The sequence below is a fragment of the Phaseolus vulgaris genome, chromosome 9, assembly GCF_000499845.2.
Source record: "Phaseolus vulgaris cultivar G19833 chromosome 9, P. vulgaris v2.0, whole genome shotgun sequence".
Lineage (NCBI taxonomy): Eukaryota > Viridiplantae > Streptophyta > Magnoliopsida > Fabales > Fabaceae > Phaseolus > Phaseolus vulgaris.
In genome coordinates, this window is record NC_023751.2 from 7,701,713 (window position 1) to 7,719,973 (window position 18,261).

Here is an 18,261-nt window from a genome sequence, read left to right on the forward strand (position 1 = left end):
AATGATCAATTTTACCTCTTCTAAAGTCACTTATGGATTGCTCGTTATGAAATTTTTTCCATAATATGTTTTTCAAAAATTATAAAATACATTCTAAAACACGTTTTCTCTTAAACAGAATGAGATTTTAGGAATAAGATTTTCATAATCAAATTTTCAAAACATATATAACACTTTCTGGAATGTTTTTTCAGAATGAGTTTTTAGAAGAAGCATTCCAAAGCACATTTCATGAGTTCCGGAAAAAGTTTTTCAAAACATATTTTATGGAAAGAGATTTTCAAAATGAGATTTTTTTCGCTCTTCTTCCTTCTCTTCTTCTTCTACACTAGTGATGATGTAACAACAATGACGACAGTGTTGATGGTGGTAGCGGTGGTGGACTATACTGAGGAAGAAGCAAGGAGGACAATTCGGTTATTTTACCTACTGTGAGGGTGCAAGTTCAAAAGTGGAGGGTGCATGAAGCAAAAGTCTATTATATAATGCAATATTTTAGACATCAAATAGAATATGATGTGATAATCATTATTTTATCTTAATGTCATCAATTGTTTATTGCTTATGTATTGACAATATATGAATATTTTATCTCGCATGTAGCAAGTTTGTCATCTTATATATTTTCTGAAGTAACATTATTTTCACGTTCTCTCTATTATTATATGATTTCTATTTTTTACCAATATCGATATACCCACCGTCATTGTCACTAATAAGTGTATGAATTTGATTATCCTATTTTTTAAGTAAAAATTCATTCACATTTTCATAGGTGTGAATTTCTTATATTATTCTTATCCTCCATCGAATAACGGATATACATATACTTATTTCTTATTGTTCTAAATATTAATTAAATATTTTTTTAAAATAAAAAATACAATAAAGAAAGCATGATATTATTATGTATTCAATGTCAAAATTATGCATATTTTATTTCCTTCAATGTCAAATAACAATAATGAAAAGTTACCAGATAAATTAAAAATGTTTTAATAATTTAAAACAAGTATGAATATGATGCCGAGAATGGGTATTGGGATGGGGATGTGACAAAATATGTACATACTTATCTCATATTCTTATCGAAATCGTTTATTACGATTCGTCAAAAAAATAGTACACACCAAGAAGTATAGGGACTTGTTTACTACATTCGACACAAGTAAAGAATATGGAACGTTGACAATCCAAGATATTCGAATGTATGATTATCCTCTAAGAGTCCTAGATAAAACCAGATTTTGTTACAATAGACTAGATGGTTCATACTCAATAACATCTTATTTTTAGATATCAACCTAAATCCAAAATTCTATAAATATAATTTGACAATAAAGTACTCATTCAAAATAGGGTTTATAAATTATTTCAATGCTAAATACTTCTAAAAACTTCTCTAGATCTTATTAATTTAAAAGTCAAAAGAACCACTATGTATTTTTTCAACAGATTCAACAACCATTTTTCGAAGCAATCAACTCAACTTTCTCGAAGCTTTTCTAAATCCACCTCATACAATTCTCTCTCAATTCGATTCGAGTAAGAACAACTATCATTATTGTTAGTACCATCATCTCATTATCTATACTACCATTATATTATTGTCACCAGTACCATTATCGCCATTATATTATTGAGATTTTATTATGATATAATGTTAGTATATGTTTATAAAACTCTTATTATGTCGTGTTATCTTATAATGAATACCAAACCAACTCTTGAAGATTTGATTATCATCTAGCACAATATGAGAAAATATTGGGTCATGTACAAAAGAACCAACCAATGGCCTAGATATGTGAAATAACAAAAAAAAAAGGCTTTGACTTGAAAAATATTTAGATTAATATCCATGCATTCCACCCGAATCTAAAGGTGAAACCAGAAAAACAAGTAATTGGGTGTGCATCGGTAATAATAACCCAAAAAACACTATTTCATCTCTTCGAAAATCTCCAATCCACGTTCCCCATTGGGCACAGGAGCTGATTAGGATGACAATAAATACTACAAACAAGGAATTCACCAATACCAACACTAGCTTTTACAGTTCCTTCGCATTGAAACTAATATTACTTCCTCCCTTCGCATTGAACCTAATATTACTTCCTCCAACTCCATGCAGTGGTCAGTCTCCTTGAACCTCCTTCAGTGTTTCCTCTGCAAAGAAGCCAAAATTCTTAGTTCCCTATAACAGTACAATTCAACCACGTCAATTGCATAATGCATACACTAAAAAAGGAAAAAGAACACACGACTTGAGTCAATATTCTTTTCCTTCTTTTTGAAATTAAAAGACAAACATAAGAGAAGGGAAAGTGTGTATCTGGTGAAGGATAGAACTCAATTTTTCAAATATATACAAATTTGTGTTGCTGAGCAAATAACTTCAAGGGGCATTATCACTTCATTTCTTATTGTACGGGTATCATAGTATCATTTTTATTACTGTTAACACACCTCAGAACAATCAGTAAACAACTGTACATGTAGTATAAACTCCCCATGATAAAATTTGGTTTCAAAAATTACATAACTATTCCACAAATAACCAACTCTACACGCTGCTTTACTCCAAAGAGGCAAAAAAAATAGCGAAACTTGAATTTACAACTAAAGATCCAAATAAAACTTTGTTAAATAACATAATATAAAACTCTAACAAGTACCTATAAGGCTTGACGGTAGGGATCATCTCAGAATAATATATTCTATAAATTTGAATTATAAAACATTAAATCTGCATAACACAGGAATAAGACATTTGTTTATTTAAAGATTTTTTTAATACAGTGACAAAAGAGCAAACATCAAATAATAGTCATATGCAATGCAGATGCAACAGTACATAAACCACTTCCACATACTTCAACTTAAACAAAATTTTGTATATGAAGTTCAAAAAAGTAGTCTACAATTTCCACACAATAATTTCAAAATATAAAATGTCATGCCTTTCGCTTGTGTACTCTCTTGTTTCTGCTGCTACCATTACCAGATCCCATTAATTGCTCTCCGGTTTTATCTTCAAAGGGTAATGTTTTGATTTCATCATAGAAACTTTCTGTTAGATCTTGCAACCTGAAATAGAAAAAACACAAAAACTGAGTGAAAAAATGTATTTAAAAAATGTTATCACACATTTAATTCTTTTTAACTTATAAGAATGGAGAAATAAAAGGAAAACATTCCAAACACTTCCGTACCCATTTCTTGATTTCTTCAAGTACTTTTCTCGCTTCCTCTCCTGTTTCGTAAGAGGAACACGAGTGAACAGCTCCTCCTCTTGCTCAGCACGTTTCTCCATCTTGGAGACAAATCTATCAACTTCTATGCTAGCTCCTTCAAAATCCCTTACCTGAGTAGGGTAGTGAGCAGCCAAAACAAATCATAACGTTAAATCATTAAATTCAAGTTTGGATAACAGTTAAAAAAATTCTTTTAGGTGTTAAGAGTAGAATACTCTCTTTGTACATTTTAGTCTGAAAATACTTTTGAAAGGAGGGTACTGAAATCCAAACATGTTATAAGTCATAATGATTCAGCACTAAAAACAACGTTACCTCTTCAGGTCTTTCCTCCATATCATTCATCAATGTCCTGATATAATCACTCTGCTTAGCTTGTTTCAGAATTTCTTTTTCTCTTCGCAAAGCATTTCTTTCATGTTTAGAAGGTTTTTCTAGATCCATAGAAGTAGGGGCAAACTTTACAGGTTGATACGTATCATGCCCATCCTACATCATACAAAAAAAAAATTAGATAGACGAGGTAAATATCTTTTTCAAGATGTTACCACCCTGCAGTACACCAAATTTTACAATATTTATTTATATTATCACATATACACTCACTGACCTGTGAGGTTAGGTCTAATTTGCTAACAAGCATGTCAGGATTGGGACGATACTTAGATGCATCCTCGCTCTTATTGGACGCAACTAGCTCCTTGTTTAGAATATCATTTTTTGTTGCATTTTCACTAGCTTGCACTAGTTTCTGGATTTGGTATTGTTGTTTTTTGTCAATTGGCCGAATCTGCAGTGGAAACCAAGAAGTCATATCATATGTCTAACACACTTATTACTATGTAAATATAAAAATGAAGCCCTTAAGGTCAACACACAGAAGGATAAAACTATACCTTTTCCAAAAACAATCTTATCTCTACAACACTTCGAACAACAGGGTGATCTTCTATTGATAACCCTTTAGCCTTCCGCAATAAATAATAAACAAGGGTTTGACAATAATTCAAAAGCAGCAAATTCTTAGCTTCAAGGTAGCTAAATCCATCTGCTGTAGAATATTGACTTCCTTTCACCTGGTATAAGAAACATAGAGAGACACAACAATAATCAAATTATTCATTATTATCATGATAAATAAATATCATCGATCATATTTACTTATAACAGAACAGAACACTTAATCGGACTCCAGAAAGACCATCATAGTCAAATTTCATGTCCAGACAATAGAAAAACTTTTTAAGTTGTAACACAATGAATTTGAAATTATATTCAACATCATAAAGCGAAGTGCTTCAAAAAAAATTACTTGAATTGAAAAAAGGGCCACTCACATTGGCAGTTAAAGATTGAACTTTACGCCTTACGGTATCGAGTCCTTCCTTCATTTCACTCAACAACGCCGCAAGCTGGGGTGCTTCTCTACAAGACAAAACGACAAAATTTTGAACGAAGTGATGAAACAATAAAGACTCCAATTTATTATTTGAAGCAAACAGAAATTTATGCATGTTCAAGGAAGAGGAATAATCAAAAAACCTACTCTTGCTTGCTAACGTGGTTATCTAAATGCTTCGCACTGTTTTCCATGACTTGCAAGGATTTAAATAGTCTCCAATCCTGAACCTTTTGCTTTTGTGGGAATATGAGAGATTTAAATTTGATAGCAACAGAAGTTAAATGATTGGTGAAGAAAGGTTGAGGGGGAAAATGGCGCTCTGGTGAAGAAAGGTTGAGGAGAAAAAAGGCGCTGAGCGGCTTGGCGGCGGATGGCGTTGAGAGTGAGATACTGCGGCGGAGGAAGGGATTTGGGAAACTGAGAACGGGGCAACATGAAACCCCAATGAAACCTTTTTTTCTTAAAAGAAATAAAAATAAAATAAAATATATATATATATATTTTGCACTCTCGCTTCCTTCATTAATACCTTCCATTTTATATTATTTTCCAAATAAATTCTAAAATATATCGGACGAAAACAGATTTGGTTTAATAAACCTGTTCAAATGGCCCATAAAATAGAATAAATCAATTTCAACAAAATAGTAACTTAAATTGAAGTGACTAAATTCTTATCAAATCTTTCTAAAAAAGATTAAAAAAAAATCACAAAAATAATATTATTTTATCAACAGCGTATACATATTTATGCTTTATATTTCAACATGTTACGTCTAAAATTGAAAATAAAACTATTTATGTGGCTTTAATTTTAAATTAATTTTTTTTTACTTTTTAATTTATAATTATTTATTTTATTTCACTTTTTTTGTCATTTCCATAATTTTTTTCTGCACTTTATAAATATTAAAATTCTCATGTTATCTTTCTAGTTTATTAAAAAATAATTTTCAGATTATATAATTTATAGTTTTATTTATTTATTTTTAAATTTGTAATTTTATTTTTTTTCCTTTTCACAGTGTAATTCAAAAGTCTTTTTTACTTTTTATATTGTACAATACTGTTCAATTAAAAAACTTTTTTCATAAAAAAATCATATAATTGACTCACAATTCACTTCTTACATTTGGTTGGATCATCTGTTTTCCAGTTCTATCCAAAAAATATACACTTGCTTTCCTTGATTTCACTAGTTATTTTTGTTGATCTACAAAACATATCATTCATTTCATTATTTTTCTTTATCAGTAGATCCGAACTTGGTTGAACAGTTCAAGCAAATTCACCAAAAAGTTCAAATCACATTAATTTATTTGTTTGCTGATGTGGATACACTTTGGCCTTGGGTCAAATTATTATTGTAATCAAAATCAATTTTTGAGAAAAAATTGTTTTTTATCTTTTTCTTCTGGTTTTTAAAAAAATAATAAATAATATTTTGAGAAAATTTAATGTCATTATATAATTTATAAACATGATGTATACAAATAAATTGATTGAAACTTAATACTTTCTATTATAGAATAATTTAGTGAGAAAGTAGATAAGGAGAGGGAGGATGATGTAACCATCATCTAAACTAGTCCAACCTTTCGAGAAGATGGCCAAAAACAAAAAATAATATTCAATATTAGGTCAAGTATCTCAGGCTAAGTCACAAGGCTTCACCATTTATCAAAAGATCATAAAGAACAGAACACCAGTTATGAAAAGATCATAAAGGGCAGAACAACAAAGCATGGGTCAGCCACCAACTATTATTTCTTTTAATATTTTTAAAGATGAAGTGTTAAATAACATAAATTGGACTAGCTCATGACCATAAAAGGGTGAAACCCTAGCTTCCATAATACATTATATGAGCAGCACACATAGTTACACTTTTTACATTAAGCACATGCTTAAATGTGTAAAGTGTGATCCCTTCTAGATCCACAATTAGTGAGACATTTTTAGGAGTTAAGCTGGCTATTTTGAATTTCAAAAATCTCTTTTATGCCTTAATCACATGACACCTATCATTATAATTAGGTGGTCACCTCCTTTTGTAAATCCCATTGAATTTTAAGTAAATAAATTTTACTTGAGTAAATTGTCTTATGGCGTTAAATGACGACTCATTTTCACTTATATTGGATTCCTCCTCCAAGTGACGTGACTACCTCCATGCTTCCACCTCCATCGGATTCACTCCTTACATCTAAGTGTTTTCATCCTTTGTATCTTGTCTTGTGCAATTCCTTTTGTTTATTGTCTTTACTTGTTGCTTCTTTTCATTTGTGCAACTCTCCATCTAAGTGTGTGTATTTTTCTTTTTCCTCTTTGAAAATAACTTTGCAAGGTGAGAAGGAGGAATGGAAGATAATTAAGATAATAAAGTGTCAAGATTGAAAGTAATTTACATTGATTTAAAAATAGTGTAATTTTTAGGTTTAATTACCTTTTAGTTACTACATTAAGGCCTAATAATCAATTACGTCCAAAAAAAAATTAAAAATCAATTTCATCCTAAGATTTTTTAAAAAAATATGCAATTTGGTTATTTTTCTTAAATTGGCATGAACGACGTTATATGGTGATGATTTGGTACGCATAGACACTCTTATGCACACACGAGTTGTGTAGTTAGTACACCTATGTTGTAGACTTAGGTTTGACTTATAGCACATCTTCGTCGCACGACTCTCTTCACTCCCCTATGCTTTGTTTGGATTGGGAAGTGGAAAATTGAAGGTGTGAAAGAGTGAAAGTGTGAGAATTTCATAACAAAGTGTGAAAGAAGTTGAGCAGAAGAAACTGAGCAATAGGAACCACAGCAATCTGAGCAGAAACTGAGGTAACAATCAAAGTCTACACTGTCATTTTGTGGTTGTTCCTCACTGTCTTTATATACATACATATATACGTATGCTCTTCTACGCGCATGAGAATTCTTTTTAACATCTTATTTCTGTTTCAAGAGAAGACTCTTTCACCATGCTTCCACTTTTGAGGTTGAGGGTGGCTCAGACTCAGAGAGCGAGAGCATAAAGAATGAAGAGTGTCCAGTGAAACAAGTGGAACTCACTATGCCTAAAACTGATGACCCCAACATGCAGATTCTCACGTTTAGAATGTGGGTTCTGGGGGTTGTTTCATGCGTGCTGTTGTCCTTTGTGAACCAGTTTTTTTGGTACAGAACACAGCCTTTGACTCGTGTTTGCAAAAAACTCATTTATTTATTCATTAATTATATTTCTAATTATTTTAAACATTAAAAATATTTATTTTTTAATGCATTCAAAATTAAAATTATAAAAAAATAATAATTTATTATTTATTTATTTATTTTTAAAATGGTGCTAGATAGGGAAATAAAAAATAAAAGAGTGCTAAATAGGGAAATAAAAACAAAAGGGTGCTAGATAGGGAAATAAAAACAAAAGGGTGCTAGATAGGGAAATAAAGATGTAAATGGTGCTAGATAGGGAATTGAGCCCAATTCAATAGTGTAATATAAAAATATATATAATTATTCTAAATTTTCAATATTAAAATTGATACTCATTAATAAAACAAAAAATTAATAATTACATTAATAAAATAATTATATTATTATTTATATTTATAGAATTTAAATATTCAAATTCTCATTAATAAAATCAAATATAAATTACCATATTACTATAATATATCAATTAAATTATATTATTTATATTTTTAGAATTTAAATATTTAAATGGATTTTGTATTCTCATTAATAAATCAAAATCTAGATTATTATAATATATAATTGAATTTTGTTATTTATATTTTTTGAAATTTTTTATTTATATTTTTTGAATTTAAATATTTAAATGGAATTTCTATTCTTATTAATAAATGAAAATGTACATTACTATAATATATAATTGAATTATGAATAATACAATATAAATAAAATTACTAATAGCCTATAATTTCAAATCATGTATTTTATTAATTCTTAATAAGAAAAAAAATTTAAATATTTATAAAAAAAGAGTACAAACAAAATATTAAATTAGAACAAAAATTAAAAAAAACACAAAAAAAGACCTAAAAAATCAAAGGAAAAATCATAAAAAAAAAATTGAAAAAAAAATAACTTAACTGATTATGTTTTGCCTTAAAAAAAATAACATAATCGATTACTCAATGTTTTTTTTTTAAGCTTAATCGACTATACTTTTCCTTAAAAAGAATAACCTAATCGATTATGTTGAATGTCAAAATTGCATAATCGATTATGTTTGTTTTAACAGGCACCACATAATCGATTATCATCCTGAAAATATTGGCTAATCGATTATATTGTATGCTTAATCGATTATCAACTATTTTTTAGGACATAATCAACTAAGTTCTATGTGTTTTTTCATGCAAAAACGATTAAGCATTATGAAAAATCTTGAAATGGAATACTGTGTTGTTGTGCATGGCATGCATATACAGTAGTGCTCCTGTTGTTGTGCATGGCATGACAGTGGAACTGCTACTGTAAGATAAATTCACTTTAAAAAAAGTTAGCAAAAGTAAGGGTAACATGATATTTTTTGGTCTGTGACGTGGCTTTCTGCTTAGAAATCTCTCTTTTCTTTTCATTGTTGAGAGGACCAACAAACCCATCCACTTTCTCTACCCCCTCTCCCTCACCTGCAAGTGTTCACTGAACCAAACGGGGGTGACACTCACTCATCCGTCTTCAACTACAGTGTCACCCTCAAAACCAAACAATGTGTTGGTGTGGCCGCCAATGACCTCATCTCCCACCTTCTCAATCCCACCACCTTCAACCTTACAATCCTCCCCCACAAAATAGAACATGCTTCCTACAACCAACCCACTGTCCAAAAGTCGATGGTGATGTCCCCTCAGCTCTGCTATTGGAAAGCATTTGACTTTGAACTTTGTGGAGGTGAAAACCGTCGAAATGGTCTTAAGAGGTGGTGGTGGTGAGTACCAATCCATAACCTTTTCTTTATGAGGAAGGTTCTAAAAGAAGTCATTGGAAACAACCCAATTGCATTCTCCCTCAAAACCCTCCCCCACAAGCCATAATTTGCTTCATGTGACTGACCCACCGTCCAAAACTTGTCGAAAACCCTCGTTGGCAGTGCCCCCTCAACCCTCGCCATTGAAAAGCATTTGACTTTGGACTTTGTGGAGGATGAAATGGTTGATGGATCTGCTAAGGCAGTGGTGGTGAGTACCGATTTAAAACCTTTCTTTGTGAGAAGGGTTCTAAAAGAAGCCCATTGAATATAACATTAGTGATTTCAAGTTGTTAGTGTTTACGATCCATGATTGGTTCTTGAATCTGAGTTTGTTAGAATCAACAAAGATTCAAGTATGACGGTTATTTGTTTTCACCTTCTTGATGATTCTCATTCGACGTTGTATTTAACGATATCGTTGAGGTATGCCGTGCCTGGAATTGTTGTTAATGGTGCTTCTCATAGTGTGAATTTGAAATTTCATACATTGGGGCATTTTGTGAATGTTTGTGGGTCATTGTCTAATGATATTTGGTCGATGTTGCATTATGTTTGTTTGGATATATGTAAATATGTTAAGCTATTAGAATTGATGGTGGAAAATTATGAATTTAAAGGCAATGTTAATGATGAGGAAAATATTATCTTTGGGAACAAAGTCTTTGAAATGTGGAAGAATGGGAAAGATAGAGGCAAACCTACATGTACTAACTACACAACCCATGTGTCTATAAAAGTGTCACTATGTGTCACATCATTATCTCTTAATGTTGTTTATGCCAATTTAACATAAAAGATCAAATTGCATATTTTTTTAAAAAATATGACGAAAAATATCTTTTTAAAATCACCAAACAAAATTAACTATTGATCCATGATGTGATGTAGGGACAAAAGATAATTAACTCTATTTTTTATTAAAGAAAAACAAATTTATAACTTATGGTTCTAAGATTTTTTTTTATGCAACTTCACCTTATTTTTTTAGAGTTAATACTTATATTTATTTACACCTATCTTATAGGAAGACTTGTGAAATTAATATAAAGGTATATTATAACAAATTAAAATGATTTTATTACATATTATTCATAAGCTAATGCTCGTTAAGGGTTTTTCATGTTTTGTTTGATTTTTCTTATTGAATAGTAACTAAATCAAATATGGAAATTAAATACGGTTCAATTTTATTTAATTTAATTTTAATATAAAATTCAAACTAAACTAATATTTTGTGATTTGATTTAAAAACTTTAGTGAGTTTTATCATTATAAAATTGTTAAACATTTTTTGTTTATACAAGTTGTAAAACATTTTTTAACATATAAAACTATTAGGCAAATTTTAATGAAAAAATGTAAAATAAATAAACATGCTTTGAATTTATTTTGTATGATTATGATTATACTTACAACTTAATTTATATCTCATATTTATAGACAAATTACAGGATCATATGGTTAAAAGTAATATATTTTATGAATTATAATAACAAGAAAATGGCTCAATTAAACATAAAATAATAAAATTGACAATAAGTAATAGTGTATTTTTATTAAAGAAAATAAATTATCAATAAAATCTTAAAAGATAAATTATTGTTTTTCTCTTAGATTCTCTCTCGTGTATTAAAGTAGAAGAAAAAAAAGAAAAGGAATGGGTGTGCTTGCTGAAAAAACATCACACCTTTATTTGACAATAAGAGAAGCATTAGAGTAAAGTTCTCTTTACTATATGAATTTTTTTATTCATCCACTTGAAGATCTTGATTAAATTAATCAGATATTTATGTCATGTTTTACTTTTTCTCATCCATGTTACTTATTTTTTTTTAATAGATTATACTAGAATTTACCTCATATAAACTTGCTAGTGTTAATCAATTTTATCATAATATTTATTAACTTTTCATTATATGTACTTCTAGTGTTTTTCACAAGGATTTGTCATTAATTTGTTAATAACTCTTGTTATTTGTACAATATATTATCTTATATAAATCATGACATACATGAGGATTTTCGTTGTTGATACATATGATATTTTAAACATTTTCATCCTCTTAGCTTAATTGTTAGGATTTGTACTTAAAGTATAACTTGCAACTGATATGAAGTGAAACAAAATTTGCTTACAAAATTTGGTTGAAATTATGCAATACTTTTAATAAACAATTCTTTTAAAAATTCAAACCTTTTTGTGTTTTCTATCTTAGTTTTAGCATTTTAAAAATATAGTTTGTTTGTTCTAAGTCTTCTATTTCAAATTTTATGGACAATTGCGACTTCAATTATTGAATTTGATATTGGTGATAATATCATTCTCATCAAATCTATTATAGTAGGTATAATGGTCTAAACTTGTTTTGTTATAACTAATACCAGTAATGAAGGAATTGAATCTCTTATACTAACACTTATACATCTACTTTAAAATGTACAAGAATTTCTTCAAACTACAAAATAATTTATTTTATTTTATTAAGTTTTATTATTTAAACATGTATATAGGCAACTCTTGGAAAAAACGGGTAATTTCTCCACTAAAACATAACCCTAATAGAGCTACCCGACAAACTAATATTGAATAAACAGAGCGGAATAATAAAAGAGATAAAGAGGAAAAAACACACCAGAAATTTGTTAACGAAGTTCGGCCAATTTAGCCTAATCTCCGAGCACAACAAAAACAGCTCACTTTTATTATTATGGGAGAAGATATTACAAATGGGATATATAACAGTGAAGGAGAAGAGTTTAATTTATAACCCTCAAACCTCATTCCCAAACAATGAACCCACCGATGTGGGACTTGGGATTAAGCAAAAATCAACAAATCTCCACCTTAGCTTAATTTCAAGTCCCACCTAAAACAAATCTTCTCAAAACATAACAAAAACAAATCTTGCAGTGCTTCAAATTTGCGCCTCCGGGCGCCAACTTCAAATGTTCAAGATATTAACCAAGTCTAAACAGTGTTCAAACTTGGTCCTTGTAACCACCTTGGTGAGCATATCTGCAGGATTCTCCGTAGTGTGAATCTTCTGGAGAACAATCTCCTCTTCTTCGAGAATCTCACGCACAAAGTGATAGCGAACATCAATGTGCTTCGTCCGTGCATGAAAGACTTGATTCTTTGCTAAATGAATAGCACTCTGACTGTCAGAATATAACTCAAGTTGTTTCTGACCAACTCCCAAGTCTGTAAGCAACCCATGAAGCCAAATTGCTTCCTTCACAGCCTCTGTAATCGCCATATACTTTGCCTCTGTCGTAGACAAAGCCACCGTAGACTGCAAGGTAGACTTCCAACTAACTGGCGCTTTTGCTAAAGTGAACAAATAGCCAGTTATAGACCGTCGCTTATCCAAATCACATGCATAATCAAAATCACAATATCCAACTATGCATTGACCAAGTGATTCATCTTGCTCAAATGCCAATCCAACATCTAAGGTATTTTGGAGGTACCGTAGAATCCATCTCACAGCTTGCCAATGTCGCTTGCCCGGATTATGCATATACCTGCTAACAACACTCACAGCCTGTGAAATATCTGGTCTTGTACACACCATTGCATACATTAAGCTTCCAACTGCATTTGCATATGGGACTTTCGCCATGTATTCTCGTTCTTCATCAGTCGTCAGAGATAAACGACTACTCAATTTCAAATGAGGAGCAAGTGGAGTACTTACAGGTTTTGTATCTTCGTGTATACCAAAACGTTGTAGTACCTTCTGCAAATACTGCTTCTGTGACAACCAAAGTTTTCCCCTCTCCCTGTCTCTGTTTATCTCCATGCTGAGAATCTTCTTGGCTTCCCCCAAATCCTTCATCTCGAACTCTTTACTCAACTGAGCCTTTAACCTGTCAATCTCAACTTGGCTCTTTGCTGCAATCAACATATCATCAACATATAAGAGTAAGTAAATGTAGGAACCATCTTCAAGTCTACGCAAATACACACAGTGATCATATTTGCTTCTCTTGTACTTCTGATCCTTCATGAACTTATCAAATCGTTTGTACCACTCTCTCGGAGATTGTTTCAGTCCGTACAACGATTTGCTAAGTTTACAAACCCAATCTTCTTTACCATCAACCTTGTATCCTTCTGGTTGAGTCATATAGATTTCCTCCTTCAAATCACCGTGTAGGAACGCGGTCTTTACATCAAGTTGAGCAAGCTCCAAATTCAACTGTGCTACCAAGGCCAACAAAATTCGAATGGAGGAATGTTTAACAACTGGAGAAAATACCTCATTATAATCAATTCCCTCCCTCTGAGCAAAGCCTTTAGCAACCAACCTTGCCTTATAGCAAACATCTTCTTTATTAGGAAATCCTTCTTTCTTTGCAAATACCCATTTGCACCCAATTGCCTTTTTACCTTTTGGTAATTGTGCCAGCTTCCACGTCTTGTTCTTCTTCAAAGACTGCATCTCCTCTTCCATCGCACCTGCCCAATTACCACTCTTTGAACTCATAATGGCTTCTGGGTAAGTGGATGGAATGTCATCAACAACTGGAAGTGCATAGGCAACCATATCCATGAAACGAGCAGGCTTCTGAATATCTCGTCTCTGTCTTCTAACTGCAATTGGCGCTGATTGTTGTTGAGATTCTTGGGTAGGAACCTCTTCCTCATCTGACTCTTCTTCTGCCATAGGAGAGTCACTTGTGGTATTTTGTGTTGGGATCACCACTGTCGTCTCAAACTCCACCTGCTTCCGGGCACACTCCACCTGTTGTGGAGTACTATCAGCTCCTTTTGGATTTACCTTCTTTAACATGGAAGATTCATCAAAGGTAACATCTCTGCTGATAATCGTCTTCTTTGCCTCTAGACACCACAAATGGTATCCCTTCACTCCAGGACTAAAGCCCATGAAAAGAGCCTTCTTTGCCCGTGGATCCAACTTTGATTCAATCACATGATAATATGCAATAGAACCAACAACATGCAAAGAATCATAATCAGTTGTAGGTTTTCCAGACCATACCTCTAACGGGGTTTTGTCATCTATAGCAGATGATGGCAAACGATTGACGAGATGTTAAGCGTATGTCACATCCTCAGCCCAAAACTCTCTGCCTAACTCAACATTAGACAACATACAACGAACTTTCTCCACAAGTGTCTTGTTCATACGCTCTGACACCCCATTCTGCTGTGGTGTTTTTCTAACAGTGAAGTGTCGAACTATGCCACAATCTTGACATACCTTCAGGAACGGATCACTCTTGTATTCTCCTCCATTGTCTGTTCGGAGAACCTCAATCTTCCTTCCTGTCTGGTTTTCAACTTGAGCTTTCCTCTTAAGGAAAATTTCAAGCACATCACTTTTGTTCTTCATAGTAAACACCCAAACTCTCCTGGAAAAATCATCCACAAAAGTGACAAAATAATGCCTACCTCCGATTGACGGAGTCTTGGCAGGTCCCCACACATCTGAATGCACATAATCCAGAATACCCTTGGTATTGTGAATTGCAGTGCCAAACTTCACTCTTCGTTGTTTTCCCAGAACACAATGCTCACAAAATTCAAGTTTGCAAGCCTTCGTACCTTTCAACAATCCCTGCTTGGTAAGAATTTGCAAGGATTTCTCTCCAGCATGTCCCAACCTCATATGCCACAACTTCGTTGCCTCGTCATCCTTTTTAGTGCTAGAAGTTGTTGTCGCTATTGTCCCCACCACTGTACTACCTTGATAGTAATACAAATTGTTCTTCCTCACGCCTTTCAACATCACCAGTGCTCCTGAAGTTGCTTTAAGAATTCCATCTCGCATCGTCACAACTAGGCCTTTAGATTCTAAAGCCCCCAATGAGATGAAATTCTTCTTCAACTTTGGCACGTACTGTACATCCCGGAAAATTCTGGTGGATCCATCATGATTCCGCAACTTAATTGAACCTATCCCAGCTGTCTTACATGGATTATCATTACCCATGTAAACAACCCCACCATCGAGTTCTTGAAATTCAAAGAACCATTCCCGAATGGGACACATATGATAGGTACAACCTGAATCCAATATCCACTCATCTGGATACGATGATGCTGAAAGCGAGACAATTAAAGAGATATTTGATTCCACATCATTTGTGCAGTTTTGGACAGTCTTTCTTTCAGTGTCATTTCTCATGACAGAAAGCACACTCATCTTTGGCAACGGCTCGACCTTTAGACTTAGACCTCCCTCTTCTCCCCTTTGTCTGACTTTGCTGACGACCTCTTGCCACCAATGCTTCTTCTGATGTCGTTGATTTGGTTTTCATCTTATCTTGTTTTCTCAATTCATGACTATATAAAGCAGAACAACACAGCATTTAACAACACATTCTCCTTCCTGTGAAGGAGCATAGTCTCCAAATGTTCAAATTCATCAGGAAGAGATGATAACAACATCAAATCCAAATCCTCATCCTCAAACTTCACATCTAAATTCAACAAGTCTGCTACTAATTGATTAAACATAGTGATGTGTGCATTCATAGTAGTACCTTGTTGGTAGTCAAATCGGAACAACCTTTTCTTCATTAGGAGCTTGTTCTGACCACTCTTCTTCAGAAACTTGTCCTCCAATGCCTTCCACAGTTTATGTGCAGAAGTCTCATTTTTTACAGCATACTTCTGCTCTCTGGACAAGCAGGACCGAATAGTTTCGCATGCTAACCGGTTGATGATGCTCTAGTCTTTCTCCTCTACCTCTTCTGGTTTCTTTCCTTCAATAGCAATATCAAGACCCTGCTAAAAATGAGAGTCCAAGACCTCTCCTTGCCACATGCCAAAATGTCCAGTGCCATCAAATATTTCCACCGCCAATTTGAAAGTGGACACCGGGAACCTCGACCATGATGACGAGGAGCCTGACACTCCGGATACATCCTTCGCTTCTTCTTCTTGATTTGCCATTACAAACTCAAAATATAGTATTCAATATTACAAATAATTTCAAACAACCCAAGGGCGAACCTTCGGCTCTGATACCACTTGTTGGGAAAAACGGGTAATTTTCCCACTAAAACAGAACCCTAACAGAGCTAACGGAGTTCGGCCAATTTAGCCTAATCTCCGAGCACAGCAAAAACAACTCACTTTTATTATTATGGGAGAATATATTACAAATTGGGATATATAACAGTGAAGGAGAAGAGTTTAATTTATAACCCTCAAACCTCCTTCCCAAACAATGAACCCACCGATGTGGGACTTGGGATTAAGCCAAAATCAACATCAACAACCAAATTTTAATACCACTACCAAAATAACAATATAATTATTCAACTAAAAAAATAAAAAAAATAAACAACAACATAATTTTATTAAAGAAAAGAAAAATTACAACATCTATTTCTATAAACATGAGAAAAAGTAATAGTACTCTTTCTTCAAAATAACAAAACACAATTAGTGAGAGAACTTTTAAGAATGAACAATTTTCTCTCTCTTAATTTTTCTGTCATATACTAAAGGAGTATAAAAAAAAACGATTATAGCAAGTTTTCCTAAGAAATCATGGTGTTCATTTTATAATAAGAAGAAAAATTTCCATGAATCTCATAAAATACAAGTTTACTATATTATTTTAATAAATATAAATATAAATATATTACAAGTGAAAGGTAATCAAACCACCAAACAACATTAAAGAGACATGTTTCCATATATGTTTGTGAGTTGTTAATTAATTCCAAACATATAATATTGTATTTAAATATAATAAATATTTTATTTATTTATTTTTCATTTTAATTATGAAATTTAAATCAATGCGTTATCTTAAGAAAGAATAAATATACAAAAAATATTTTTAAAAATTTGATCAATTTTAATTTTTTAAAATATGTTTGATTATTATGTGAAGATTTGTCTCAAAGTTAAAAAGTTTTTTTAGGATCTTGTAGATAAGTCTTTTTTCAAGACTAAAGGACTATAACATATTTAAAAAATTTATCGTTCAAGACTAATTAAAAGACTCATATGAATAAATTGAACGATAAACTTTTAGGATCCCAAATAAATTGAAGACTATTTGTCTCATATGAATATAATTTTTTTATTACAATGAAGTGAGAATAAATATATAATATTAAAGCAAACATGAAAATCAATATAATAAATATTAACAGAAGTAACCGTACCAAATATTAATAGATGTATAAAAAAAAACGTACCAAATAATTATTAAATTTAAAAATAATAAATAAAACGTGACACATATTAGATTTTATCCATAAAAGATCTACAAGGCTAAAAAAATACCTAACTATAAATGCTTTAGCTAGAAAGATCCTTTTGTAATGAACTCATGTATTCATTAGCAAGTAAATGTAACTGTGAAAACTCGTTGAAAAGAAAAACGTAACCATGAGTTCCCAAATGAACTGGTTTATTAAAAAAATGTTATTTAATTTTGAAAGATCTATCTCGAGTATTTTTGGGAAAAAATTAAAAAAAAAGTGCAAATAATAATTATTTGTTTTTCAATATTTCTTAGATTAGACTTTGGCATTGATTTCATACTTTATTTTCTCTTCTTTAGCCCTCCAGTTTTTTTATTGAAATTTTTGTTCTACCCCTCCTTATTTT

The 18,261-nt window shown here is 31.8% G+C and overlaps 1 protein-coding gene and 1 pseudogene across 1 annotated transcript; one reads left to right on the top strand and one right to left on the bottom strand.

Moving 5' to 3' along the window:
• Positions 1-1,830: 1,830 nt before the first annotated feature.
• LOC137821385 (uncharacterized) lies at positions 1,831-5,126 on the bottom strand. Its single transcript, XM_068625950.1, has 8 exons — positions 4,804-5,126; positions 4,595-4,682; positions 4,154-4,333; positions 3,868-4,047; positions 3,573-3,746; positions 3,216-3,367; positions 2,964-3,090; positions 1,831-2,169 (listed from the first exon to the last, which is right to left on the bottom strand). The coding sequence occupies exons 1-8, from the start codon at positions 4,848-4,850 to the stop codon at positions 2,158-2,160; spliced, it is 960 nt and encodes a 319-aa protein (XP_068482051.1). The 5' UTR covers positions 4,851-5,126; the 3' UTR covers positions 1,831-2,157.
• Positions 5,127-9,100: 3,974 nt separating this feature from the next.
• LOC137822183 (uncharacterized) lies at positions 9,101-10,452 on the top strand (annotated as a pseudogene).
• Positions 10,453-18,261: the final 7,809 nt, after the last annotated feature.